Source organism: Microtus ochrogaster, linkage group LG8 (assembly GCF_000317375.1).
Source record: "Microtus ochrogaster isolate Prairie Vole_2 linkage group LG8, MicOch1.0, whole genome shotgun sequence".
Taxonomy (NCBI): Eukaryota; Metazoa; Chordata; class Mammalia; order Rodentia; family Cricetidae; genus Microtus; species Microtus ochrogaster.
In genome coordinates, this window is record NC_022033.1 from 11,659,747 (window position 1) to 11,687,004 (window position 27,258).

General features: G+C 44.5%; 1 protein-coding gene across 2 annotated transcripts in view; it reads right to left on the minus strand.

Annotated features, from left to right (window-relative positions):
• The window catches only part of Arfgef2 (ADP ribosylation factor guanine nucleotide exchange factor 2), an 81,557-nt gene that overhangs the window by 14,386 nt on the left and 39,913 nt on the right, over window positions 1-27,258 (minus strand). For both annotated transcript variants that reach the window (XM_026787088.1, XM_005362870.3), the window contains exons 13-34: window positions 26,035-26,143; window positions 24,758-24,941; window positions 22,111-22,222; window positions 21,468-21,673; window positions 19,318-19,402; window positions 18,816-18,987; window positions 17,803-17,954; window positions 16,102-16,230; window positions 14,937-15,095; window positions 13,820-13,967; window positions 12,649-12,748; window positions 12,453-12,493; window positions 12,190-12,359; window positions 10,387-10,538; window positions 9,169-9,341; window positions 8,022-8,182; window positions 7,068-7,198; window positions 6,808-6,937; window positions 6,097-6,232; window positions 4,715-4,853; window positions 4,558-4,612; window positions 2,068-2,182 (exon numbers count right to left, since the gene is read on the minus strand). In XM_026787088.1, coding sequence (XP_026642889.1) covers window positions 2,068-2,182; window positions 4,558-4,612; window positions 4,715-4,853; window positions 6,097-6,232; window positions 6,808-6,937; window positions 7,068-7,198; window positions 8,022-8,182; window positions 9,169-9,341; window positions 10,387-10,538; window positions 12,190-12,359; window positions 12,453-12,493; window positions 12,649-12,748; window positions 13,820-13,967; window positions 14,937-15,095; window positions 16,102-16,230; window positions 17,803-17,954; window positions 18,816-18,987; window positions 19,318-19,402; window positions 21,468-21,673; window positions 22,111-22,222; window positions 24,758-24,941; window positions 26,035-26,143 — 2,959 coding nt within the window. The remainder of the gene's footprint in view (window positions 1-2,067; window positions 2,183-4,557; window positions 4,613-4,714; window positions 4,854-6,096; window positions 6,233-6,807; window positions 6,938-7,067; window positions 7,199-8,021; window positions 8,183-9,168; window positions 9,342-10,386; window positions 10,539-12,189; window positions 12,360-12,452; window positions 12,494-12,648; window positions 12,749-13,819; window positions 13,968-14,936; window positions 15,096-16,101; window positions 16,231-17,802; window positions 17,955-18,815; window positions 18,988-19,317; window positions 19,403-21,467; window positions 21,674-22,110; window positions 22,223-24,757; window positions 24,942-26,034; window positions 26,144-27,258) is intronic.

Here is a 27,258-nt window from a genome sequence, read left to right on the forward strand (position 1 = left end):
GGCACACACCTATGATCCCCAGTGCTCAGGCAGCAGAGGCAGTGGATCTCCTTGAGTTCATCAAGGCCAACCTGGTCAAAGCAAGTTGCAGAAAAGCCAAGGCTACACAGAAAAACTCTGACTCAAAAAACAGAAACAAAACAAAAACACAGTGACATTAGCTGGGCATGATGGCACACCTTTAATTCCACACTTGGAGGCAGAGCTCTAAATAGCAAGCTCTGACCTAATAGCAAGCTCCAGGACAGCCAGGACTACATGCAGAGAACTTGTCTCAAACAAAAATTACAAAGAAGTTGTAGCTGACGGTAGTAAAAAAACCAAACTATTCAGCCAGGTATGGTGGCCATATCCTGGAGGCTGAAGCAGGAGTCAGGAAGACTGTAAGTTTCAGACCAGCAGGACTAAAGTTGGATTGTGGTTCACAAAACAAGAAATTGTGCAGACATTTTGGGCTCAGAAGGGAGGCTGAGTTGGGAAAGCAGAAGAATTAACTGCTGCCTGCAGGCACAGCAGGGACTCCAGTCCCAAATACCTCTCCAAATGCAGACATGTTTATACCTGACCCCATCCAACTAATGACTTGATTTAGAGATGATGACAGATCAGGAACCTTTAATCCTCTGGCTATGAGCAGTCACCAAAGGACAGGACCTCACTCCCAGGGGCCTTCTCAGTGGATTTCAACGAGATTTTTATTCCTTCAAAAGGTAACAGGGAGCCGGGCGGTGGTGGCGCACGCCTTTAATCCCAGCACTTGGGAGGCAGAGGCAGGCGGATCTCTGGGAGTTTGAGACCAGCCTGGTCTACAGAGCTAGTGCCAAGACAGGCTCGAAAGCCACAGAGAAACCCTGTCTCGAAAAACCAAAAAAACCAAAAAAAAAAAAACAAAAGGTAACAGGGATCACATATTGTCTTATCCTACTGTGGTGCTTCAGAAGTCAAGTCCGTGTTTACTTCACAGCCTGGCATGTGGAGAATGGGGTGGGATTGCCCTGAAGACAAATGATGGGGACACCACTTCAGACAGAACTGGAACACTGTGAAGTGTCAAAACTGTCTGGCCCTGTCTACTACACATTGGTAAGTTATAGCACCTGCCATTCAATGCAAAGTGGCATTCTTCAAAGGACAGCAGAAAGACCAATGAACTTGCACATGGAACTGGACAGCATCTGGCACATAAACAGGGCTATACAGTGCAGCCCTGGATGGCATGGAACTATCTATACAGATCAGGACAGGAGCGTCAAACCCAGAAATCCACTGCTAGAATAAAAGGCATGTGTCACCATGCTCAACGCCACAGTCCAGGTGTTTTTTCTTTGAAGTCACTGGAATTGGTTTGCAGAGCGCCTACAGCCCCAGGTGGGCGTGACAGACATAGAGAGCAGGTTCTCACAGACATGGAAAAAGGCTCCGGTCAATTATAATTAAACAGGAAATCACTCTAGAGACATATAATTTTATTGAGGTATTCCCAAAGATCACGCAAACAGGAGCAACCTTAACAGATGGCAACCTGGAAGCATCCATCAAAATACCAAATGTTCTTCTTACCCTCTAACCCCACTGCTAGTTAACTTCTAGGAATTTTCTAATGACGTGTGTTAATGCAGAACAGTACACAAGAGTGATAGTCACAAATGACAATAATTAAACAATAACTGTTCATTATTAAGATTCATTTAAACAAAGATGCATCTATATACTGGGGTACAGATAACAGCAGGAAGGAATGTGAAGACTATGTATTGATAGTGAATGGTGCATTAGGTGAAAACGCACTATCACATACTAGCCTATAACTGGTATAAAAAGGAGAGGAAGACGTGTGTTTGTAGGTACATATGTGACTATGTACAAGCATGTATTTGCAAGTATATGGATAAAATGACTTGAGAGAGGCTGAAGTGAGCCTGGCAACACTATGGCATGGGAAAGGGGAGGAGCAGGAAGAGGAGTGTTTGTTGGCACTTCTGTGCTTCCCAAACATCTGCGTCACATACACGTCTGGTCCAGTTAAAATAACTAAATGGCAACACACCCAGAACAAAAGAGTCTTACTTGCATATGGTGCACCCTTCCAGCTGTCATCAGTGGGGTTGGAGAACTGGCTCTGTCCTCTCTCGGAGACATTTCTGTCTATGCTGCTCAAAGACTGACGGTCCAGGTCCAAATCCTAATGTAAATCAGAAAAAACAAAAAAAGACAATGTTTGTTTCTCTTTGGTGCCCAGCACAGATGTGACTTTTAACCAACTTTTAATACCTATGGCTCATGTTAAATTAGTTAAAATGTCACAGTTTCTTATTTAAACTCAAAACATTTCTCTCCACATTATAATGATGAGTGTGGCAGGTTTTTAATTAGGTCAAGTTCAAAAATAAACCAGCAATGTTGTAGCTTCTGATACTAAAATGAATATTTAAAGACAGAACTAAAATGATGAATGAACAAGATGGCACAGCAGGTAAAAGTGCTTGCTGCTGAACCTTGTGATCCAAGTAAGTTACTTTAGGTTTTTAGAGACAAGCTCCCCCTATATAGCCCTGGTTGTTCTTGAGCTTACTATATGGACCAGGCTGGGTTTGAACTTACAGAGATCCATCCACGTCTGAGCACCACCACACCCAGCAAACCCAGAAAATATTTAAATACCATGCTTTAAACTGAATAAACTCTTGGGCCAGTGAGATGGCTCAGCAGGTAAAAGCACCGGCTACTATATCTACTGTTCAATCCTTGGAATCCACATTATGAACTGAGAAGCACTTCTCCAAGTAGTCCTTTAGATACAGGCGGGCACACAAACACACACACAATTAAACAACCTAGGGCTGGAGAGATAGCTCAGCGGTTAAGAGCACTTGCTGCTCTTCCAAAGGTCCTGAGTTCAGTTCTCAGCAACTACACGGTAGCTCACAACCATCTGTAGTGAGATCTGGTGCTCACTTCTGGCCTGCAGGGATGCATGCATGCAGAACACTGTATACATAATAAATAAGTCTAAAAAAAATCTGAAAATAAAAATTGAATAAACGTTGACTTCACCTATTTTCATGTTTAAGGCCCAAATCCTTTTAAAATCTAATGTTCCTAGTGTTATTTGGGAATGCAAATGAATCACACGCCTTCCTGAAGTACTAAAACAAAAATTGTTTTTGTTTGTTTTTGTTTTTCAAGACAGGGTTTCTCTGTGTAGCCCTAGCTGTCCTGGAACCTGCTCTGTATTGGGAACTCACAGAGATCCGCCTGCCTCTGCCTCCTGCGTGCTAGTATTAAAGGTGTGCTCCACTACTGCCCAGCTCAAAACAAAGAATTTTAAAGAGAGATTTAAATCAGAATTTTTCGGTTAAGATCATTTGACTGTTCTTTCAGAGGAACAGAGTTTGATCCCCAGTACACAAGTCAGGCAGCTTCACAACCACCTGTAACTCCAGTTCCAGGGGATCCGAATCCCTATTCTGGACTCCATGGGCACTGTACTCACATGCACAAATCCATACATCCACACAGATATACACATATCACAGTTTTAATTAAAATTTATGTGACTTCATACAAAAAATACCTGGGTGGTGGCGGCGTACACCTTTAATCCCAGCACTCAGGAGGCAGAGGCAGGAGGATCTCTGTGAGTTTGAAGCCAGCCTGATCTACAGAGCGAGTTCCAGGACAGCCAGTTATACACAGGGAGACCCTGGCTCAAAGAAACAACATCACAAATAAATAAATAAATAAAACAAAAAATAAGATGATCACTTCTTTGGTGAGCAGGGCACTGTTAATTCAGGACAACAATAAACAAGGAGCTGTTTGAGGATTTCAACAGAAAGCTGGTCCCAGAGAGAACAAACTTGCAGTACTGCGTAGCTCCTGAGAAGACCTTCTTAAAGACACAGAGACATGCTCACAAGGCTCTGCGCTCACCTACCTATGCAGGTAGGTGCAAGCCCATGGCAGGTGCAGACACAAAGGATAAGAAATGCACGTGGGTTTTTACTGCAGGAGACTTATTTTAAAAAACACCTTTCTGTACTTTGTAGGAAATGATAAAGGCCTACTTAGTTCTTGGGGAGACAAGGCAGAGGAGCTCACTATAAATCCCCTGGCTAGTCGGGAACTCACAGAAATCTGCCTGCTTCTGTCTTGAGCACAGGGATCAAAGGTGTGCACTACCACACCAAGCAGGCATGTTAACAGTAGATCTTGTGAACCTTGTGAACTTTTTCACTCCCGTAAGAAAACTATAAAGCATATAGGCTGATCGTTTGATGTGGGTTTTTTTCCCCCCAAGACAGGGTTTCTCTGTGTATTGACTGATGTCTTAAATTACATTTTATTTGCTTATTTTAAGTATTTGGGTGGGCTAGGAAGGGGAGGGTGTGCCATGGTGCACCTGTAGGAGTCAGTTCTCTGCCTCTACCATGTGAGTTTAGGGCACTGAACTCAGGCCATCAGGCTTGGTAGCAAGTGCCTTTACCCACTGAGCCACCTTGTTAGCCTAGGCTGACTAACCTTATTAAGATACGAGAAGAAAATAAAGGAACTTACCAAATGTTTATCTGATGACTCTTCCTCCATTCCCGCAGGTCTCCATGTAAGCAAACTTAAGGGAACAGGAGACAAGGCAAAGATCAGCGTAAGTTGCACCCGGGAGCCAGGCAATGTCCCCTGGACACACAAACATGGTAACCGCCTTAGCACTTACACATGTGGAATGGTGGTTTTGAAAATATCCAACATGCAATTGCAGGTTTCGTCCCAAACAGCAGGGCTGAACTTCTCTCCATTGGATATCACTAGGTTCTCTAAGCAATTAGTACCTGATCGCGCCAACTGCTCATTATCTGCAAAATCCAACAGCATCTGCCATTAAACTTGAACTGCTGTCCTGACACCAACCAAATGGAATCCAGGTCTTTATCTGATACTGGGAGGTAAGGATTGGAGCTGGAGGTCTGTAGGTTTTAATGAAACCAGGCTATAAAGAATCACATATTATAGCTGAAGTATGCCATTAAGAGGCCCAAGTTGGGGTTGGAGAGACAGCTCAGTAGTTAAGAACACTGGCTGCTTTTCCAGAGAATTTGGGTTAAATTCCCAGCATCCACATGATAGCCCACAACTACTGTAATTTCTACCCAAGGGATTCCTCTCATGGCCTTCATGGACATTTAGCACACACTTGGTACACAGACATACATGTAGGTAGAATACTCATGCACATAAAATTTTAAAAATGTAAAAATATGTATTTTTAAAGAAACACAGTGATCCAATCAGTTTTGCTGGTAGGGGTGGAGGAAGATGAGGGTTTTACTGCTTTAGTTAACTGGCTCACATACAGGAAATAGCAGAATATGCAGAAAAATAGTGTTTCTGATTTAATCACTAACAACATTCCAATTTTTGCCATCAAAATAATATAGCTGTTTGCTGCCTACCTTAAAATGGAGTCACTTTTCAAAAATCTTAGCTGAATTTAATTAAGTTTGCCCTGGCCAAAAAAATGGGATCCAGGCCTTACTAATCCATGATCTTTATCTGATATACAGCAACATGAACACACAACTACTCAAACGAAAGGATGTCCACAAAGTCCACTGATGAAGCTGTTGATTTTGATTCCAAAAATACTTGTAAAAATATTGTACTACCAAAAATTACAATCATATAAAATCCGAAAGCACAAACGTACATCTCATCTTTTAGAACAAAACCAGTGAGATCCATCTCTAAAATGTGCTGTATAAAACAACCTGGGAAGGGACTATTGGATTAAATTGTACACAGTATCCCTTGGCATTACACCTATACTTTCTTTTTTTTTTTTTTTTTTTTTTTTTTTTTTTTTTTTTTTGGTTTTTCGAGACAGGGTTTCTCTGTGGTTTTGGAGCCTGTCCTGGAACTAGCTCTTGTAGACCAGGCTGGTCTCGAACTCACAGAGATCCGCCTGCCTCTGCCTCCCAAGTGCTGGGATTAAAGGTGTGCGCCACCATTGCCTGGCACATCTATACTTTCATAGAAAGAAAATTAATTTTTCATTAGGCTCCGTGAGGAATGTTACCCCCTCCCCAAATTAATGAATACCTTGTTTAACGCACCACTGCAGCTGTGCAAACACATCAGAGAGAAGTACTTCATTCAAAGCCTCGTAAAACTGGGTGAAGACGTCACAAATAGCATACAGTGCATGATTGCAGGTGGTTGTCATCCACTCTGATTTCTGGGGGAAAAAAAAAAGATGAATCTTCAAAACCAACCTCTGTAGTGAGATGACTATTCCTGTAGCTAGAACATCCTTTAGTGGTAAGTACCAACATCTCAACAACGTCTGCACCACTCACTCAGAACCACTACCTACAGAAACAGCCGTGTGAGAAAACGTGCACTGAGGAAGATGTTCAACACCATGACAGTCATACTCAGAACAGTGTGACTGGAGAAGGGCTTGTCGTGTCCATGCTGTCCCCGGCTATTATGTCACTGTGAGTCCTTAGGGACCAGGTGATAGGACAAAACAACAAAAGTGAGCAGCCAGGAGCCGGCAGAGCTGGCAGGCAGAGTCCAGGGCCAGGTGGGAAAACCACGAGTTACTCCTTTCCTTTCTCTCCCCAGAAAGGGATCTCCCAGGACTAGCTAACGCTGGTCTAGGAGGGACATCCATCTGTCTACTTGACAAAGCACTTTAAGTATTCAGTGTTTTCAAACCCCTGCTATTTGGCAACGCAACTCCAGGAAGGTCGGCCAGGCTTTGGGCCTATTACATCCACTTGTAGGCAATGACCTAGCTCCACCCACCTCTGACTGTTGCTCAGGGAGTTTCATGTTGTCAAAAATCCGAAACACGATTCTGAACAGGTCCTGCCACCAGTGTTTTGCAAAGGTGTGGCCATAGCTCTTCATGATCTCAAACATGACAGTGAGTCCTCTGGAGGAAAAGCAAAGGAGAGCCGGTGGGGAAAACACCAAAACCAAGATGGGGGAGGGAATGAAGCCAGGGACAAGAAGCTGACTTATTTTAATGACATCAAGGTTCAGCTGCCCCGAGGACCCGTTACCTGGTGCGCACATCTAACTTGCATCTGTTAATGATGCAGGAGAGCTCAAACAGGATGGGAAACCAGCCTCTGACCCAGACTCTGTCACCAGGAGCCACATTCATGTCATCGCTTGTGTATTCTTGCAGTACCTGCAATGAAAATCATTTCTCAGATGCAGCCTAAGCAAGCAGTAGGGATCAGAAAGGCAACCACACATGGACTGAGCTCCAGACAACTTTTCCCCAAATTCTCTGTTCAGCAGCATTAAAGGGGAAGTCCCAGAGAGACTGAGAAAGATATCAACCTGCCCATTTGAGGTGTTATTCCCCTATGAACCTATGAACCTGAGTGAGGAAGCTCACAAGAGCACTGGGGCAGAGAGTGTTATATTAAGAACTGTGCTAAAGGGCTGGAGAGATGGTTCAGAGGTTAAGAGCAAAGGCTGCTCTTCCAAAAGTCCTGAGTTCAATTCCCAGCAACCACATGGTGGCTCGCAACCATCTGTAATGAGGTCTAGTGCCCTCTTCTGGCCTGCAGATATACATACAGACAGAATACTGTATACATAATAAATAAATAAATATTTTTTTTTTTAAAAAAGAACTGTGCTAAAGAGCAAAGGCTGCTAACCAAGTACCCAGAATAATGTTTGTGTCCAGAACATTACTGCAAGACACAATACTCAATAGCAGTGGCTACTAGTTACTGAGTGCTTGCTATGTACCCATTTACTGACAAGCTGCCCAAGGTCAGGTAGCCGGGGTCTTGAAGGCTCTGTAGATCAGGATGGCTTTGAACTTAGAGATCAGCCTGCCTCTGCCTCCTGAGTGCTGGGATTAAAGATGTGCACCACTATGCCATGTCTTGGACACACTTTTCTAACACACTGATGGGAAGGGCTTTGTCAACAGCAAGGGTATTGGCCCCACAACTCTCTGGTTCTTCCCACAGAAGCAAGGATGGGAGACACACCCGAGGCCTCTCTGAGACATATTTCCCACAGAAGCGGATGAGCCGGATGGCCTCCATGCTGGTGTCAGGGAAAGCAGCATTACAGGCAAACTCCGACAAGCACTTCACAGCATCCTGGAAGGAGTCGATGGCTGCGGGGAAGTGGTGCTGGAAGATGGTTGCTGGGGAGACATAAGGCAGCAGGGTTTGGAAATGGAGGTCAGAGCCAACTGTCTTCATGAATCAGGGCCTCTGGGGAAGCCTTTTCTCAGCTGTTCTTTTTCTGTGCCCCAATTTCTTCTTTGACAAAGTGGAAAAAACAAAGGTTACTCATTGTAGTTCTGTTTACAATTTCCATGAACACCAACATGAAACACTAAATATCTGCTCCCATGGGAAGTAGGAGCTTTCTGGGAGGCTGTCATGTTCTCATCTCATGAGCCTTGTTTCAGCTGTTCTTGACGCCTTGTGTACTGTTACGGTACCAACACTGAACCAACAACCTACAGCACTGCAACTCCCGCCTATAGCAAACTTGTCTTTCGGAACAAGACACATCAGTAAATAGTCAGAGCTCAACACCATGCTCTAGGTCATTTCCAAACTGAAAGCACCAAACAGAAAGCACAAACAGGCCGGGTGGTGGTGGTGCACGCCTTTAATCCCAGCACTCGGGAGGCAGAGGCAGGTGAATCTCTGTGAGTTCGAGACCAGCCTGGTCTACAGAACTAGTTCCAAGACAGGCTCCAAAGCCACAGAGAAACCCTGTCTCGAAAAACAAACAAACAAACAAACAAACAAAAAAAGAAAGCACAAACAGGTGAAAACTGCACTTGGCAGACCGCAGAGAGGACCCCTGCTTGCTGTGAGGAGAGCGCCATCTTGTTCTACCTCAGTTCAGAGTGTGTCTTGAATGGCTTGGATTTTCTACACTGTAGTGAGTCTGTACCTTCAGACATGGGACTTGCAAGGTTGAGAACTGGCTGTATCTCCTTCACTGGGCTGTTGTGAAGATGAACACATGCTTCTAACCCTGCCCAGCATGTTTATTCCAAAACAGCAGAACTAGAGCAAGGAAGCTCCCACAACAATAAGATGAACAGTTAAGAAGGGGTTACCTGCTAGACTTCAAGAGGGATGTCAGAGGGGAGGGAACTGAGACACTTACAGACAATGTGGCCAGTGGTTTGGAAGGCCAGTTCCACAATGTTCCCATCATGGTCAGAGGCTGCCTGGTGGAACACAGCAAAGATGTTCTTCCAGCCTGAGCGGATGTTGGCAGCTTGGGAGCTCACCATCTGGGCGATGCAGCGGATCACCATGTCCCGGATGGTCGGGGACCTTGACAAGAGGTGGGAGGGTGGGAAGTTAAGACACATTCTGCCCTTTCAGGCAGCACATTAGAAAACCATGATTGATTGATTGATTGATTGATTGGTTGTTGTTGTTTTTCGAGACAGGGTTTCTCTGTGGCTTTATTTATTTATTTATTTATTTATTTATTTATTTATTTATTTATTTTTGTTTTTCGAGACAGGGTTTCTCTGTGGCTTTGGAGCCTGTCCTGGAACTAGCTCTGTAGACCAGACTGGTCTCGAACTAATAGAGATCCGCCTGCCTCTGCCTCCTGAGTGCTGGGATTAAAGGCGTGCACCACCATTGCCTGGCTGAAAGCCATGTTTTAAAGCACACAGTAATGCATATTCGATTAGGCTCAGCTTCTCTTCCTATGCCACTGTGGAATTAGAGCAACTGACCATCCTGCAATCACAGAACCATAAGGTCAAGGAAAAAGTGCTACTTGGTGTCCAGCAGAAATAAGGAATGGACAAGTCTGGATTTATAAGGATTTGGGCAGTGGAACCAGAGTTGGGATTATTTCTGACTTCTTGTTCATTGACAATGACCAGGCTGCAAAGGCCTGTGTTCACTGATCACATGGCAGCCATTCAGAGAAGGCAGAGAAAAAGTCCACAAAGTAAAGATGCAACGTACAGCAAAGAAAGACTGACGCTTACCTAACCAATTCCAAAATCCCAGGAAACAGAATTCCTGACTTTTTTTGCCACACAGACTTTTCAAACTTGCTGGAGATGTGTATGCATATATATTTATACATATACACACAGATGCACACGTACATATATCAGTGTATGTGGTAGTGCTGGGGAATGCATGTTCGGGACTGTAATAGGACTGCAGACATTCTAAGCAGGGGCTAAGCCAATTCCAAGCCCTTGGACTATGTGCTGATTAAAGAGGTTTTTACGCAGTTGTTCAACCAACTACCAGGAAGAGAAAGAATCCATCATGTGGTTGGTGGTGGGAGAGACTTTCAGACAGCAACAGGAAAGGTGACAAGGGTCTTTACAGTAAAGTACATTACCTATTTTTCTTCATTATATGCTCAAAAGGCCTCAGAAAATCCTTCTGAAATCTGAAGTTGGCTAATTCTCCTTTCTCCAGAAACTTCATGGAGAGTTGCCTCAGTGAATCAACAGCAAAGATGGCCACATCTTCATTGGGGTTACAGCCAACCTAGCAGAACAGGAAGTTAAAAGCAGGTTCAGTGGAAGTGTTGTGGATGTGGGGTCTACATCAAAGGCAGGCAGTCTACCTGCCCACTCTCTGGGAGGCACATCTACAAAGACAAAGAATGCTACTTCTTGGCTGAGGCCTGTCACATGTCAACTGTCACGGTTAAAGACCAGCGAGCCTCCCGCCTCTTTCCTGGGCTGGGATTACAGGTGTGCACTGCACTCCAGCATGTGGTTGTTCTTTCTTCCAAGTATTTATTTTTGGTATATATGTGGTATATGTATACATGTGTGTAGGATCGTGTGCAGTACATGTGAAGGTGAGATGTTGACATCTTCTATTGTTTTCCCCATTGCCTCAGACAAGGTTGCTTACCAATCCTGAGCCCACCAAGGGCTAGGACAGCTGGCCAATGAGCTCTACGAGCTGGTCTCTGCCACTACCTGGGGATACAATGTGCACTGCCTAGTCCAGCTTTTATGCGGGTTCTAGGGATCAAACTCAGGGGCATGAGCATGCTTGCATAGCAGGACTTTGCAGACCAAGTCATATCCCAGTTCTCTGAATAGAATGAAATCTGGAGTGGAGAAATGAAGCCATGGCTGACTTACTCTAGCACCTGTCTGTTTTAAAACAGCTGTTTGAGCCGGGTGGTGGTGGTGCACACCTTTAATCCCAGCACTTGGGAGGCAGAGGCAGGCGGATCTCTGTGAGTTCGAGGCCAGCCTGGTTTACAAGAGCTAGTTCCAAGACAGGAACCAAAAGCTACAGAGAAACCTTGTCTAGAAAAATCAAAAAAAAAAACCTAAAAACAAACAAACAAAAAAAATAGTTGTTTGTTTTAGATGTCTTTCGCTTGTCTCTGACTTACAATAAATTGTAGTTTTTCCAACAAGGTTTTGGAAGAGGAGTGGCAATGGAGCCTGTGTATAACAAGTTCTGACACTGAATAGTGTGTGAACACGGCTCTGCTATGGTCAGTAGGAAGAGACTGTAGAATTTCATGCCTCCAAGCACCAGCAGGTTTGTCCAGCTACTATAATGGTATTACCCTGTCCTGAATATGAGTTTATTTTTAAAACAGAATGGCAATAATATATGCAAATTGGCTGCAAAGGATGGTATATGCCTTTAATTCCAGGACTTGGGAGGCAGAGGCAGGCGAACCTGGTCTACATAGTGAGTTTCAGGACATCCAGAGCTACACAGTGAGACTCTGTCTCAAAAGACCTTTAAAACAAAGAAAAGAAGAAAAAGAAAGGGTTATATCCAGGTTGGCCTACAACTTGCTATACAGCCAAGGATGACTGTCAACTCCATGCAGGATTAAGGCATGCGCCACCATGTCCTATTTGTGCAGTGCTGGGGACTGAACCCTGGGCGCTCTGTGCATGATGGACAATCACTCTACCAAGTGAGCTACTGTTCCAGCCATGGGTATGGATAGGAAAGTATCTTTATACTATTGGACTTTTAATTCATTTTACATGACTCCAATCCAAATATAAGCACAACATTTATTCCTATCAAGCTGTCCTTGATTTCACAGGGAAAAATGAATTGAGGGAAAATCCCCCCAAATGGAGCCAACTCTTCCCATTCCTGTTTTCTGTCAGTTGCTGCTAAGTGCTCTTTAGAAGCGAGCAGTTACCTTGTTGAAGTGCTCTCCAATGACATGCCATATCCGAGACCACTGCAGCCGGATTCGGCTCATGTTGTAGTAAGATATCTCCACAATCTTCTGCAGGCTGAACATCCGGGGATGGTGAGGGGAGGCCAGCTCATCCATGGACACAGCACACAGCCAGCGGACAAAGTCAACTGGAGACAGCAACGCATGGGAAGCCCGGTGAGAGACATTCACACCATCACAACAGGAGGCATATACAGTTCTCACAAGAGTAAGACACATACCTATTGCATTTCCATCCAGTCTGGTAGAGCCAGTAAAAATTCTAGGGGGGAAATTGAAATTTCTCAAGAACTCAGATAAGGAAGAGAGAAAACATTAACAGCTAAACAGATTGGATTCACCACACCCAGAAGCTAATAAATGATACCAGGTGCAGGTGGTTTCCTGCACGGCGTCCATGGAGAACAAAAGCATTACCTGTCCACTGCAACAACCACACTCTGGGAGCTGGTTTCACCAACAGACTCCTGGAAGCTGGCCATTTGTCTTTTATCAACACCACCACTCACCAAATTACCTAAAATACAATGCAAAAAATTTAGGCTAAGCACAGTGGGGCACACCTGTATTCCTAGCACTAAGAGGGAAAGGCATAAGGATCACAAGTTCAAGGCCAGCCTCTGCTACAAGCAGCAGGATGTGGGAAAACTGCCTCAAAAGAGCAAAGCAAGTAAACAACAGAAAACACCCTTTGCCTCAGGCAAATACCAAGGACATAAATGAGAACAGGAATGCAAGTTAAACACACTAAGAACAAAATGCTCCACTGCTGACAGAGTAAAAAGCTTACATTTGGGGTTTAAAACACATCCTTGCTATGCCTCTCTTGCTTGTAGACCGGCTCCCAATGATTAGGAAACAAGCAAGGGAACAGCCAAGAGCTCTGAGAACACACAACAGCGGGACACTGGTGGGCTGAGCAGGATTTCACTGCAGTCATCCTCCACAGCAAACAAGGACAGCTGCTGTCACCACCCGTGCCCCAGAAATTGAACTGTACTGGCTGTACTGTGCCACTCCACTGTACTTGGACCCAGCAGCCTCGGCTACCTCCCTACCATGTGACTCTGCTCAAGTCACTTCCCCTGTGCTTTAGTTTTCTCAGTTCTACACAAAGCGAAGGTAGCAGCTCCCATATCATTGGATCATTATGAGGATCAAATAAGCTAAAATACATAAACTGGATGCTCAGAATGTGGCCTGGCACATTTGCTTGACGTTTTGACTATTATAATCATTACAGAGCTGATCAGAGTCCTTCAATCCATAGCAGAGATGGGAACAACCATTTACTCTAAGAACATGGATGAAGTGTAGTCAGGATCTAGCCTCTCCCTAGTACAGACACAAACAACAGTGAAGCCCCTATTGCAGGGGGCCCCAGCAAGGCCCCAGGTGGAGAAGGAACAGGAAAGCACCCTACTCATGCTGGAGAACCAGATGCTTTACTCAACTCAATCACACCAAGGCACTGGGGCTGCAGCTGCACAAGAAGAGGACAGACACAGGGTAATCCTGATGTGACAGGGAGAGCATCATCACTGTTAACCTGTGAATCTGTGCTGGCCAGCTGGGCCTGGTGTCTTACCGAGGCCAAGACCCAGGAACTCTTCTCCTGCCAATGTGTGGCCCTTCAGGCTCCCTTCTCTTTCCCGCCCGGAGCCAGACAGATAGCGAGTCTTCACCCCAGTTCCTATCAGCTGAGCGAGCTCCAGCTGGCTGATGCATTTCAAGATCTACGGAGAATGGGTGAGAAGTGAAGCCTTTACAGCCAAAGATAGGATGCCTAAGTCTTCAGTCTCTGTGTTTCCTGGAACACACAGTTTTTCACACTAAGAATAAATCATAGGCCCTTCAGATGGCTTCCCTAAGGTCAGAACCGCTGGCTAAGCAGTAGTAAGAGTCCTGTCTGTACAACTATGATTGTGGTTTTAAAAGCACACTACTAGACACCATTGTTTTCTAACTATTAAAAAGCAAACAAACAGCCAGTGGTGGTGGCGTGTGCCTTTAATCCCTGCACTCAGGAGGCAGAGGCAGGCGGATTCAAGACCGGCTTGTTCTATAGAGCTAATTCCAGGACAGCTAGGGCCACAGAGGGAAACCCTGACTCAACAAACAAACAAAAAGCAAACAATAAACAGAAGTATTGGTACAGCAGGGTTACACACATGGTCAAAAATACATGTGTATGTGTAAACCTTGATTGAAGCAGGGTGCTATTTGCCATGAAACTCAACCCATGTGGTTGGACCTTTTGCTTCTGCTCCCCAACCTGTCTACTTTCTTCCTCGGACACTGCACAGAGCCTCCCTGGTTTCCACACTGTTCCTTCATCTTGCCACCTGTCTTTCCCGGGGGTCTTTGCATTTCTGTTTTTCATGTTTTGAATGGTACTTCTCCCAGTCCATTCCTTCAGCTGTGATCAGCTATGTGCCCCACCAAAATAAGTTTCCTAAAACTCTCCTGATCCCACCCCAACACCAGCCCAAGTTGCACTCATTGCTGTCTGTCATCATGCCACGTGTCTGCTGATTGTTTTGTTACCTGCCATCAGTGTCAAGACGGCATAAACTCCGTACTCATGGGCAACTTTTAGACTCATGAGGTAAAGGAAGGATTAACTTAATCAACAGAACTAAGCAGAAGGGGAAAAGACATAAATAAGAGGCTGAGCTATCCCAAGAAAAGGCAGGGACGCATACCTCATGCCAAGAGTTGCCAAGGTAGTTGCCATCAGTGTGAGCCACAGTGATGAGTGTCTTTATGGTGTCAATGTTCTTCTGCTTCATTTCCGTGATGCTGGAGCTGGCTGTCAGCAGGGAGAAGCGAGCAAGGGCCTGAACATAGGCATCTCGTTCCAGCTGAAAGAGAAGCCCAGAGAGCACTGTGACTCCACCCTCAGTATAGCCAGTCACATAGCAGGCTGGCACACTGAGCTTTCCTGCTGTTTCCTAATGTACACAGCAGGCTTTTGGCTCTCCAGCCCTCTGCTGGCATGCTTCCACCACTGGACTACCCGAGGCTCTCTGTGCACAAGCACAGGTGAGAACTAGCTCTTTGCAGTGACAAATCACACACTATCTGTCCTGTGTTCTAATCTCTCTGCTGGATGCCAAGGCTATCAAATAAATGCTATTATTTACAGCAATTCTGTAAGGTAGATATAAATGAGGAGCTAAACAGTGCCTCTGAGTTTGGAGGGGCAACATCACCTGGCTAGAGAAGTACCAGAGTGGGCTTTGAAACTTCAGAACCTCAGGTCTTGATACAAAAGAAAAATCCCCAGAAAGATGGATGGGGACAGAATACTGAAACTGTTAGAACAAACTAATGGGCACATTTTTACTGACCTAGAAGCAAGGTGTAGAACAGACACCAACCGTGTGACTGTACAAAAGCTCGAGACTGCATTGATTTGTTCAATGTTTCAGGATTCAAACAAGATTTATATCAATATTGTATTCAACCATCTGCTTCCTCAGAGCAGGGTAGGAGATAGGGAAATCATAGTAAAAATGGGTTATAAAAAGCAGCAGCAGCTGGGGGAATGCTGGAATAACACTGAGAGCTTCCAGGCAGCTGATCACACCATGCACTTTATGAGGGAGCGATGCCCTCAACCAGACACTTAAGCACCAGGGCATGTAAGTGAGGCACGTGGACAAAGAGGCTGCTCTGTCATCGCTAGCTGAGTAGTTAGTTTTGATCTGGACCTACAGTATTCCCCCAAGCCACAGTTGTTTCTCAGTGGGAATGAATAAGCGGTTTGCTGAAACAGTTAAGTGGAAATGCCTGGTAGTTTCAAAGCTTTTACAATCTGCAAAAACACACCATGGTATTTCTGGAAAGCCATTCACTTCTACCCACCTGCATTCCAAAGATGCAGGCGATGCGGACTGCACACCTGATGCCTTCTAAACACAGGGAGGCCACCTCTGTGTCATCACAGTTCTGCAGGCCAATGCTATAGGCTGCCAGCAGCGGCGTCCACACCAGCTGCCAAGGAAGCAGTTTTAATAACATCCAGAATTTCAGTATGGCAAGAGCACTTAGAACAGTGGTTCCCAACCTTTCTAATGCTGTTAACACAGTTCCTCAAGTTGTAGTGACCCCAAAACCATAAAATTATTTTTGTTCTTACTTCATAACTACAATTTTGCTACTGTTATAAATTGTAAATATCTGATAGGCAGGATCTTTGAAATGTGAGCCCTGCGAAAAGGTCAGTTGATCCCCAAAGGGGTCAAGACCCACAGGTTGAGAACCAATGACTTAGCGTCCATTGTGTCAGAGGAATAGCCAAGATGCCATGTTCACTGTAACTTTGACTTCAATCTATTCCATTTGCAATATAAAAACTGCTTATGAACTGTGATCACTATAAATGAATGTACTATTTAATAAACAGTGTCAGATTCCCATGAAACTGGAGTTCTGAATAGCTGCTAGGAGTGGAACCCTGGCTGTCTGCAAGAGCAGCCTGTGCACTTAATGGGTGAGCCATCTCTCTAGTCCCCCAGAATCAGGTTCTCTCCATAGACATTAGCAATCAGAATGGTGTGTATACCAAAGCATGTAAGTGGGCTGGACTAGGTGTACACGCCTTCAAACCTGATCAAATTTAGTGGATCTCTGTAGTTAGAGGCCAGCCTGGTCTACTGGTCTACTTAACAACCTCCAGGCCAGTCAAGGCTACATAGTGTGGGGAAAAACACTGAAATGAAAACAGCTAAGAGAAAAAAGATGTTGCAAGGTAAGCTCCGTGGGTAAAGAAGCTTCTGCCCAGCAGAAGACACAAGCTCAACCCAGGGACTCACATGGTGGAAATAGACTGATGCCAGCAAGCTGTGCTCTGACTTTCAAAGGCAGGCTGGGGCAAATGCATTTTAAAAATTACACTATTTGTGTATGTGTGCTTTCTAAACATTTGAGAGTAGAGAACAACTGCTATCTCTTTTCTTCCACCTGTTCTTACCTGATAAACTAACCCTGAAGCCAATAGGGTGAGCTCACATGAAAACTGGCCTTTTATGGCTGGGGAGAGGGCTTAGTGAGTAAGGGCACTCATACTTGCCTCCAAACCTGACAGCCTGAATTCAACCCCTGGAACCCACATGATAAAAGAAAAGCACTCACTCCTCTCACCTCCCTAAACTCTATGGTGTGCATGCACACAATAAAGGTAATCTTAAAAACGAAATGGTCCTGCTGGGTGGTGCTGGCGCACGTCTTTAATCCCAGCATTTGGGAGACAGAGGCAGGCGATCTCTGTGAGTTCAAGGACAGACAGCTTGGTCTACACAGCTAATTTTGTAAGGACAGCCATGGTTACACAAAGAAACTCTGTCTCAACAAAACAAAACAAAACAAAACACCCAAAACAGTCCTTTCATACTGTCATGTGCCTGAACAATTATTAATTTGCTCAGTCCCCATCAACCCATCCGAACAGTTAGAAGCACCCCAGTTTTCCTCTCTATTCTCCCCACTATGGTCTTGCCAGCTAATTTAGAGCAGACCAAGTGTAGAATTGGGCCTGGCAACATGCCAGTTTCCTAGGATACTCACTTTGAACATTGGCCGGACATGGTCCAAGTGTGTGGCACTGGTAAATGGAGCTTTGGCATGGCTCACGGCCTCCATTAGAGCTTTGGCCGTTTTAGCCATCTGTTCCATTTCCATATTGTACAGTAGTCGCCGCTGCTTTTCACTAGCTACGTCTGCAAAGAAGTAAGAGCACATACAGAGTGCTTGCCATGTGCCAGGAACTGCCTCAAGTCTTAATGATTAACTCACAAGTCTCCCAATCAGTATGTAAGCCTGTTACAAATATCCCCTTTTTACAGATGGGGATGATGAGGCTGACTGGTTAGGTGCCTGGGCTCAGAACTAACAGAGCTGCAGCTTGGCAGAAGTAGTTAGGCTCTAGGTCCTGTGCTCTAAGCACTGCACCTGAGCTTTTCAAACACAGAGACTGACGGCACCACAGAGAGAATAAGAGTTCCAGCCACAATTGACAAAATCATCATGAGTTCAAGCTTTGTGGAGCACTTTTGGGGAGGACAATTTAGCTCTTAGAATATGCATTTTAAATTTCTTCTTGTTCCTAATTACAAATGTAGGAAGAATGAAGAACCACATAATCATAATTAATTTAATCACATTACTATTCAAGTGTCTAGATATGCAAATTAAATTTATCATCAGCAGTGTACTTAATTATACTTTCTGGTGTACTCAAAAGGCAGAGCTGAGCCCCACGCCGAGACAAAGACTTACAAGCAACTAAGGACTGATCTGGGGAGAACTAGTTTCCCCAGGCTGAGGGGTTAGCTCTGAAATCATAGACTTACAAGCAACACTAAACGGCCTCAGTAGGTTGTATTTATGTATTTGTATGTTTGTATGTATATGTAACAGTAACATTGACAGAAAAGAGGTCATGAATCTGAAAGGGAATGGAGCAGGGGAGTCCTAGGAGGGGGATGAAGGAGGAAAGGGACAAGGAAAATAATGCAATTATACTTTAATGACAGAAAAGTTAGTGCTGATGGGCAAGTCTGCAAGAAGGCAAGCCTTACTCTGCTTGGTAGATTTGGTTGCAATTGTGTGCTCTTTTGTCTCCTTCATTGCAATCTTCTTGCCTTCTATTTCTTCGTAGATGCTGGACAGATACTCCTCTGGTAGGTCTTTACTATCATTGATACCCCGATTCATTTTAATATATTGCTCTTTTGTCATTTTATTCTTTACCTGAAATATAAAAAAATAAGAAAAACATTTTTTAATTTTTTTAAAGAAAAACATTTTTTAAAAAAATATTTATTTTATTTATTATGTATACAATATTCTGTCTGTGTGTATGCCTGCAGGCCAGAAGAGGGCACCAGACCCCATTACAGATGGTTGTGAGCCACCATGTGGTTGCTGGGAATTGAACTCAGGACCTTTGGAAGAGCAGACAATGCTCTTAACCTCTGAGCCATCTCTCCAGCCCAAGAAAAACATTTTTAAAACAATGAAATACCCAAACAAATTCAGTCATGTCTGTGGCTATCATATATGAATCACAAGGCATTTTACCTGAGGGCTGTGCAAATCCGTAGTTAGCATAATAATGGAATATGCCAGGACGTACGCAGTGTCAGCACTAGCAAACAGGGTTTGCCTGGAAGAAAAGAGCCCAGATATGAAGCACGGCCACAGTGATGTCAGGCAGGAAGAATGCAGTAGTGGGGACCTGGTCACCAAAAGCAGGCCTGCTGCACCAGATGATGTGGAATCAGGGAAGAGTCTTCTGAACAGGAATTATCACCACACAGGAGTTAATAGTCCAGCGTACAAAGAGAGCTAAACAGCTTCAAGTAAATTTTTTCTTTTTTTAGTTTTTTGAGACAGGGCTTCTCTGTAGCTTTGGTACCTGTACTGGAACTAGCTCTTGTAGACCAGGCTGGCCTCGAAGTCACAGAGATTCACCTGCCCCTGCCTCCCAAGTGCTGGGATTAAAGGTGTGTACCACCACTGGCCTGGCTAAAGTAATTAAAAAAAAAAGCTTTAAGGAGCACTGTGGGCGAGAGTGCAGGCAAACAGGCGCAGGCTGCCAGGAGATGCCTGCAGATACCAAGCCTGCTAGGGACTGTGCTGGGATGAACGACTGTGTCCTTTGTATGCTAGGAGCTTCTTGGGCCTCCACTGAAGAGCATTACTTATGGTACAAGAGCATCACATGAATTCTTTCTTAGTTATTATTTATGGATTCCATTACCCATTGTGGTACTTAACAGCAGAAACACAAAGCAAAATATTTATATTGTTTTAAAGCTATGCCTGAGGTCTGACATTTTTGTGTTAGGCAAGGAAAGAAAGGCAAAACTATGTAGCACTAAGCCACATTCCATGTGAACTGAAGATGGAAAAACTGATCTGTACACACTACCCTACCAGAAAAGTGAAATCCCAGGATATACAACAAAAGGAGAGCCAATAGGGTCTGATCAACTGACCAGAGCAAGGTCTCCAGGCCCATGGAGGGCACACTTAAAGTTAGCCACAAACCATTGCATCTTCACATCAAGTTGTCATGCCTGTTGGGGTCAGATGACCAGAGGCTGCCTGTTGGTCACACTGGCAGGATTGGGACTGGTAAATATGAAAATGGAATTGACCTGGGACAAAAGCGTCATCAAAACGTTTCCCTCACAGTGCACTCACTCACACTGCTCGTGCAGGGAGGCCCGTGAGGCCTCAGACAAATTCGCACATCTTGGCTTGGCTAGTTTTTAGCTGACTAATTTTGGACTGGATTCTCAATCTTTCAGAGAGCCTCAGTTTCCCATCCGTAACATAGGCCTGCCACTGATTCAGCACAGTGAACGAACAGCAGGGCTTAAAGACACTTAGCCCTAAGTTTTGGGTAAGGACACAAAGCAATGGGTCTCACCAAGCTTCTCCGTACATACATATTTCCCCATGCAGCTTGCCTCCTCCCAGCTGGTGCTCTGTCTTCCCTAGTTAGTCCTCGTTTTTGCTATATGACACTTACATTCCAGATCTCTTTCTGCCTCTACCCCAGTTAGGATCAAAGTTTCTCTAGTTCCTATAAAAACAGTGACTGACTATTCAGCAGGTAAAGGTACCAGTGTTGATGAACCGAGTTCAATTCCCAGAAATCTCACTAAGGCGGAAGGGAACTGGTTCCAAAGTTGTCCTCTAGCCTCCACACCAAAGTCACGGCACTCGTGCCCCTCCACACACTAATATCATCATGCACACACATGTACAATAATGAACAACATAAAATTTAAAACACCCGAGATAAAATCAAGTACTTGTTGGAAAGTTTTATAATGTTACACAGTTTATTTATCAGCATGTAATCAAAAAACCCTCTGCGTTCCGCACCATGCTAGCTACCCTAGCTTTGTAACCTGCTCCCTTCAGTGATGGTATTGAACCATCCCTTGTTTTTGTTTGTTTTAAGTCAAGGTAGCTTAGGCTCGCCCCCATCTCTCACTTCCTTTGCCTCTACCTCTTCAGTGTCAGCACGCCCAGCTAGCTACAAGATCTCAGGCAAGTTACTTAACCTCCTTGTCTGCAGCACAGAAATAAATAAGGTTGTTGCAAAGTCTTCTGGGGGATACTGCTTAGCAGAGCTGCAATAATTAAACCCAAACCCCAAGGGCAAAACTTCAAAGTGCAAAAAGGAGGAAGTAGTTGTCATAGTGCTCACTCACCCTTGGTTACATTCTATATATCGAGCAGCAAACTTCTCCATTAACCGGTCAATCTTCTGCGCTTCCCCAGGCAGGCGGAAGCCTTCCAGGAATGTCCTCAAGGCTGAGACAAACTCTTTTTCACAGAAGTCCAGTTGGTCCACATAGGCATACATCACCTCCTTGTTGAACCTTGTGCTATCACCCAGAAATTCGCCAACCTGGGTCTGAAATACATAGATTCACATCTAGAAACTGACAAATGTGGGTGATGGCTGTGGTGCTGGTGGCTGGAACACAAAGGCACTAAAGAGTCCACAGCATCTGACTGCTGGGAAGCAGGGAAAGATAGTCCCTGCTTCCGTATGCACGACAGCTTGTCAGAGAGAGGAAGAGAAGGAGAAACATGAGGCTTACACATATGAAGGGCAAGAGACATACCCAGCCAAAGAATAACTTCCAGCAGTCAAGACCACTTTGGACTGGGACACTGTCCCCCAAACAAGGAACTGTGGGTCAAAGTAGCATTCATTCTCATCAGAGAATGCTGTGCAGTGCCAGGAGAGAGCAAGACTGCAGGAGCCAGGGTACAAAGCAATTTTCACTCAGGGCCAGTCAAGCTGGAGGTACAAGCCAGTGAGACACAACATCAGCCCCGACTTACAGAATCTAGCCGCTCCTCCTGGTGCAGAAACTGGGCAATGTCCTCTACATCTGTCCCCAGCATGCCTTGCTCTTGGAGAAACTGGATTCCCCGCTTGGGCTTCTTGTTGAAGCTGTATCACAAGGAGAGGGGACAAGACACAGGTGGCTGGCTTAAAACTCTGGGGCAGAGAGAAAGTTAGCAGGGATACAGCATCTGTCCCACAGCTTTCCCAAGTTCTACCATCAAGTTTTTTCAATTTATTTATTAATTACTTATTTACATGTGTGCACATGTGATCAAGTGTGGACTTGGTCCTGAACCTTTTATGATCAAGTTTGACGTCAAGCACCCTCACCCACTGAGCCATCTCACCAGCACTGTTCTGCTTTTGGTTTAGTGTTTTGGTTTTTTTTTTAAAGACAGGATCTCACTTTGCAGTCCAGGCTGGCTTCAAATTCACAGGAACCCACCTGTCTCTGCCTTTGGAGTGCTGGGATTAAAGGTGTGTATCACTATACTTGGTCTTATATTTTGTTTTTCGAGACAAGGTCCTCACTGTATGATCCGACCTGGCCTTAAACCCATGGAAACCCTCCTGTCTAAGACTCTGGGGTACTGAGACCACAGTGAACCACCCCACCTTAGCAGCTCTTAGTTTTTGATCCTCCAATTACAGACTTAGCGCCTGTCAACCAAGTCACTCTCCCCATCTTTAACAGTAATAGAACCCTGGGCACTGAGCTGGGCACAGAGCCATCTGGAAGACAGGACAGTAGTAACACAAAGTTCAAGCCACTGGTGAGACAGCAGTAAATATAGGGACTTCTGACTCAGATAAGGGTGTGTTCTAGCATATATGTGTGATGGCCAATGCTGCCGTAGTCATCCGATATCAAAATGGGTCCTAGATGTTCAGAAGACTCGTCATAATAGTCTCAAACTATTGCTTTGGCCCTCCCATCCTTTGCAAAGTAGGTACACGATAGTTACTTTATGCTTTCTAATAAGGAGAGGCAAAATCAATGGAAGAGTTCATTTTGCCAAATCTTGCATGGGAGAGGGACAAACACAAATAGGCAAGCCATGAAGACACAAATGGATAAGGACAGGAAAATTCTTTAATCAGCATGGCTGTGGGATGCCTCTCAGAGGAGGAAATAGTGTTCATGTCTGAGGGATTAGAATGACAAAGAGCACTAAGAGAACAGAAGGAGCTCTTCACCATGGTGACTAGGGGCCTAACAACAGGCCATGTGTGCCAGTGTGCTGTTAGAAGAAGACAGGCAGGGAGGCAGAGGAGGGGTGAGGCTCATGTTTTCAACTATCATACCACTGTTCTCTCTGCAGTGAACTCCATAAAAACTGTTATTTTAGTTGCCATGGGGAAAACAAAGCACCCCAGGGATGGTGAGGCAGGAAAACACAGAACTCAGCACTTCCATGCAAAGCCTGAGTGCTTCGCTTCAACTGTTAAAGGGAGCTTGCTCATTATTCAAAAGTAAATAGCATAGAAGACAATGTGTTAAAGTGCACAGAAGACTAGGAAGAAACAAAGACTGAGCAATTATCACAAGGATGGGTCACCATAATGTGTAGAATGTCCTTAAGTTTCAAACATGTGTGTTCAAGTATGGTGATGGCTACAAATTACAAATGGTTCAGAAAAACCTACACACAGCTAAAGAAAACACAGTGAACATTGAGTTTTCTGCTCAGGGAATAGACAGTGGCTTCTTCCAGATACTTTTTGTTTTATTTTTAAATTTTTTTTGAGATTGCATTTATTGTTATTTTATGCATATGAACATTTTGCCTGAATGTATGTCTACAAGCCACGTGCATGGTCGTGTTCCTCAGAGGCCAGAAGAGGGCATCAGACTCTCTGGGATGAGTTAACAGAACAGCTAGTGCTCTTAACCAATGAGTCATCTCTCCAGTCCATTTAGTTTTTGGTAGTTTTGTTTTCTCAGAGTTTATAATGTAGCCTAATCTCAACTCAAGGCTATCCTCCTGCCTCAGCCTCTCAAAGACTAGAATTACAGGCCTCAGTCACTATGCGTGGATGTTTTCTAAAGTGTTTTTTTTTTTGCTGTCAGAAAAGGCAAAAAAAAGGCCTTCTGAGCTGCACAAAGCTGCTCTGTACAAAGCGAGTCTCCTCCTTTCACACCCCTATGCTCTCTCCACGCCTAATAGCCATGCAGGGCCCTCGTCACAGGTATTTCCCCTGCAAAAGTCAGCCTCCAGTTCCTTGCTGTGGAATAATCCCCTTAAACACAATTTATCACTTAAATTGGTATAATAAAACACTGACTGGATAGCAGCCTAGTATAGGTGGGGTGACCAAACTAAGGATGATGGGAAGGAAAAAGGTAGAGTCAGAAGAGTTGTCAGCCAGATGCAGAGAGAATAAGATGGGCATGATGCACCAAGAAAAGGTACTGCCACATGGCAGAGCATAAATAAGGACTATGGATTAACTTAAAAATATAAGAGCTAGTTCGTAATAAGCCTGAGCTACTGACTGAGCATTTATAAGCAATATTAAGTCTCAATGTGTTTATTTGGGAGTTGCTGATGGGACAGAAACTTCTACCTACAGGTCCTAGAGAAAATGTAGCTTTGTCAAAAGCCCTGAGAGATGGCACAGCAAAGCAGCCACACTCACAGCTCGATGCCATGCTCAATGATTTCCTTCTGTTGTTTGATGACCTCAAACTGCTCTGGGTCATCCTGAATGGTTGTCTGAGTCCCTGAGGACACTGTGGACTCCACTGATGTCACACTGCACCGTCTTGCCATGTCAAGGCCTTTTCCGTCTCCCATTTCCTGATCTGGGAGCCTCTCCTGACCTGCAGTGACATAAAAGCAAACAAAACCAATTAAGCAGATAGAATAGATGTAGCTGAGCAAGCTCCAGCTTTGGTGCCCATTCCTCAGATCTACCACAGGTTTGCATTCTAAGGGACAAAGATGCCAAGCCTATCACTTAAATACTTTCCTCAGTATCACACAGAAATTTATTTAACATAGAACTCAAACTACTTCTAAAATTCACAAGCAAAGAAAATGTTAAAGCAAGACACTTAATAATAAACCTAAGGACTTGCCTGACCCAAATCCAAACTTCCATCACTATATAATTCAGGAGTATGGTGTCTACACAAGCATGGACAATTGGTAGAGAACAAGAAGACTCAGTGAAATTCTCTGGAACCAGGCCTGACTTGGGGTGGTGGCAGGAATGAGTCAGGAATGGAGGCCCAGGTAGGGCCAGGTCATGGCACAGAAGAAGAAGCCTGCAATGTCTCCATGAAACTCTAGCTCCACAGATCTGACACCCTCTTTTGGCCTTCTTGGGTACCCACACTTGTGTGCACAAACTCATTCACAGACACAGATACACACACACACACACACACACACACACACACACACACACACACACACATTTGTTTTAAAGTAGGGCTGCAGAGATGCTCAGCAGTTAAGAGCACTTTCTGCTCTTCCAGAGGGCCCAGGTTGGAGTCTCACATCAAATAACTCACTCCAGTTCAGGAAATGTGGCCTCCTCAGGCACCCACACACATATGGCACACATACATAGGAAACAAAAGCAAATCCTTAAATAAATAAAATAAAATCAATCCTTTTGGCTGAGCAGCTCAGTGGTAAATCCCCTTACTAGCATACATGAGGCTCTATGCTCAGTCTCTCGCACCAAAAGAAGCAAAGCCCTTTCTTTCTTCTATGCTGTTGTTGGAGCACCTTAGCACAGCTACAGGAAAAGTGAACGAACACCCCACATGTATTAAAAAGCACGAGCTTTACAGTAACTGCAGGAATTTAGGAAACACGACAACTGTCTACTTCAATCCCAGAATGACTTGTCCCACCCTGCTGAGCTGCATCTGAAAGGAGGAGCTGCACACACTGCTCACTTACCCAGGGTGGCCTGGTGGTTGGGGTTCACGTACAGATCCTTGCTCCATTCCACCATGCACTTCAGAATGGATACGAGACATTCCAGGCCTTTCTTCCTCAGACTGAGCTCCTAGAGGCCCAAAGTGAAGAGTACAGAGCCTTACCACACTTTACAGTGAGCAATCTGGGGCTCCTGGGCAGTCCTGTGAGGCTGCCTGGGAATTAATAACAAGCACTACTACAAACAAACCCAGGGAACTATTAAGAGATGACATGTGCTAATGGTACTTCAAAAGCCCTAGTCGTCTCTAATAATGTCATCACGGTAAGCATTCAAGTATGACCTGTGTGACTTCCTAAGTTCAAAGGGCTACCTGTATCTTTTTAAAACTGTCTCTGTGTGCATGCATGAGTATGTGCATATGTGCACACCTGTGAATGCCAGAGGACAACTAGAATATCATTCTCAGAAATGCCATTCACCTGGTTTTGGGTCTCTCATTAGCCTGGGGCTCACTAACTGGGCTAGACTAGCTGAATAGCAAATTCCAGGAATCCGCCTGTCTTTGCCTCCACAGCACACTGGGGTTATAATGTGTGCCATCATGATCAGATCTGTGCATGAGCTCTGGGGATCAGACTCTGTCTTCACGTTTTCCAGGCAAGCACTTTACCAACTGAACTCTCTTACCAGCCCCATTAGTTGAATTTTCTAAGGAAAGTTTAAGGCTGGAGAGATGACTCAGTAGTTAAGAGTATTTGCCATGCAATCATGATGACCAGAGCTTGCACCTCAGCAGCCATTAACAAGCTCAGTGGCCTGCCCATGCCTGAAACCCTGGCTTTGTTAGGGGCAATATGAGGCTTGCTAGAGATGCAGGCTTCCTGCTTAACCAAGAAAATAAGAGCTTCAGCTTCAGAGAGTCCCTGCCTCAAAGGACTACGCAGGAAGGAAGGAAGGAAGGAAGGAAGGAAGGAAGGAAGGAAGGAAGGAAGGAAGGAAGGAAGGACGGAAGGACGGACTACTCTATTCATTGCTTGTGGAATAAAATACTAGCAAGAAAAACAAAACCTGATAATATTTTAAATAACAGTCTTAACTTGTGATCTAAAAAAAAAAATTCAATTACTTAGCACATAAATAATTCTGGATAGAACATATACCCTAAATACTGACAACTGTATTTCATTTTAAGGTAAACTACAGATAAATAAGAATACTAATTTTACTTAAATAGGGTTTTT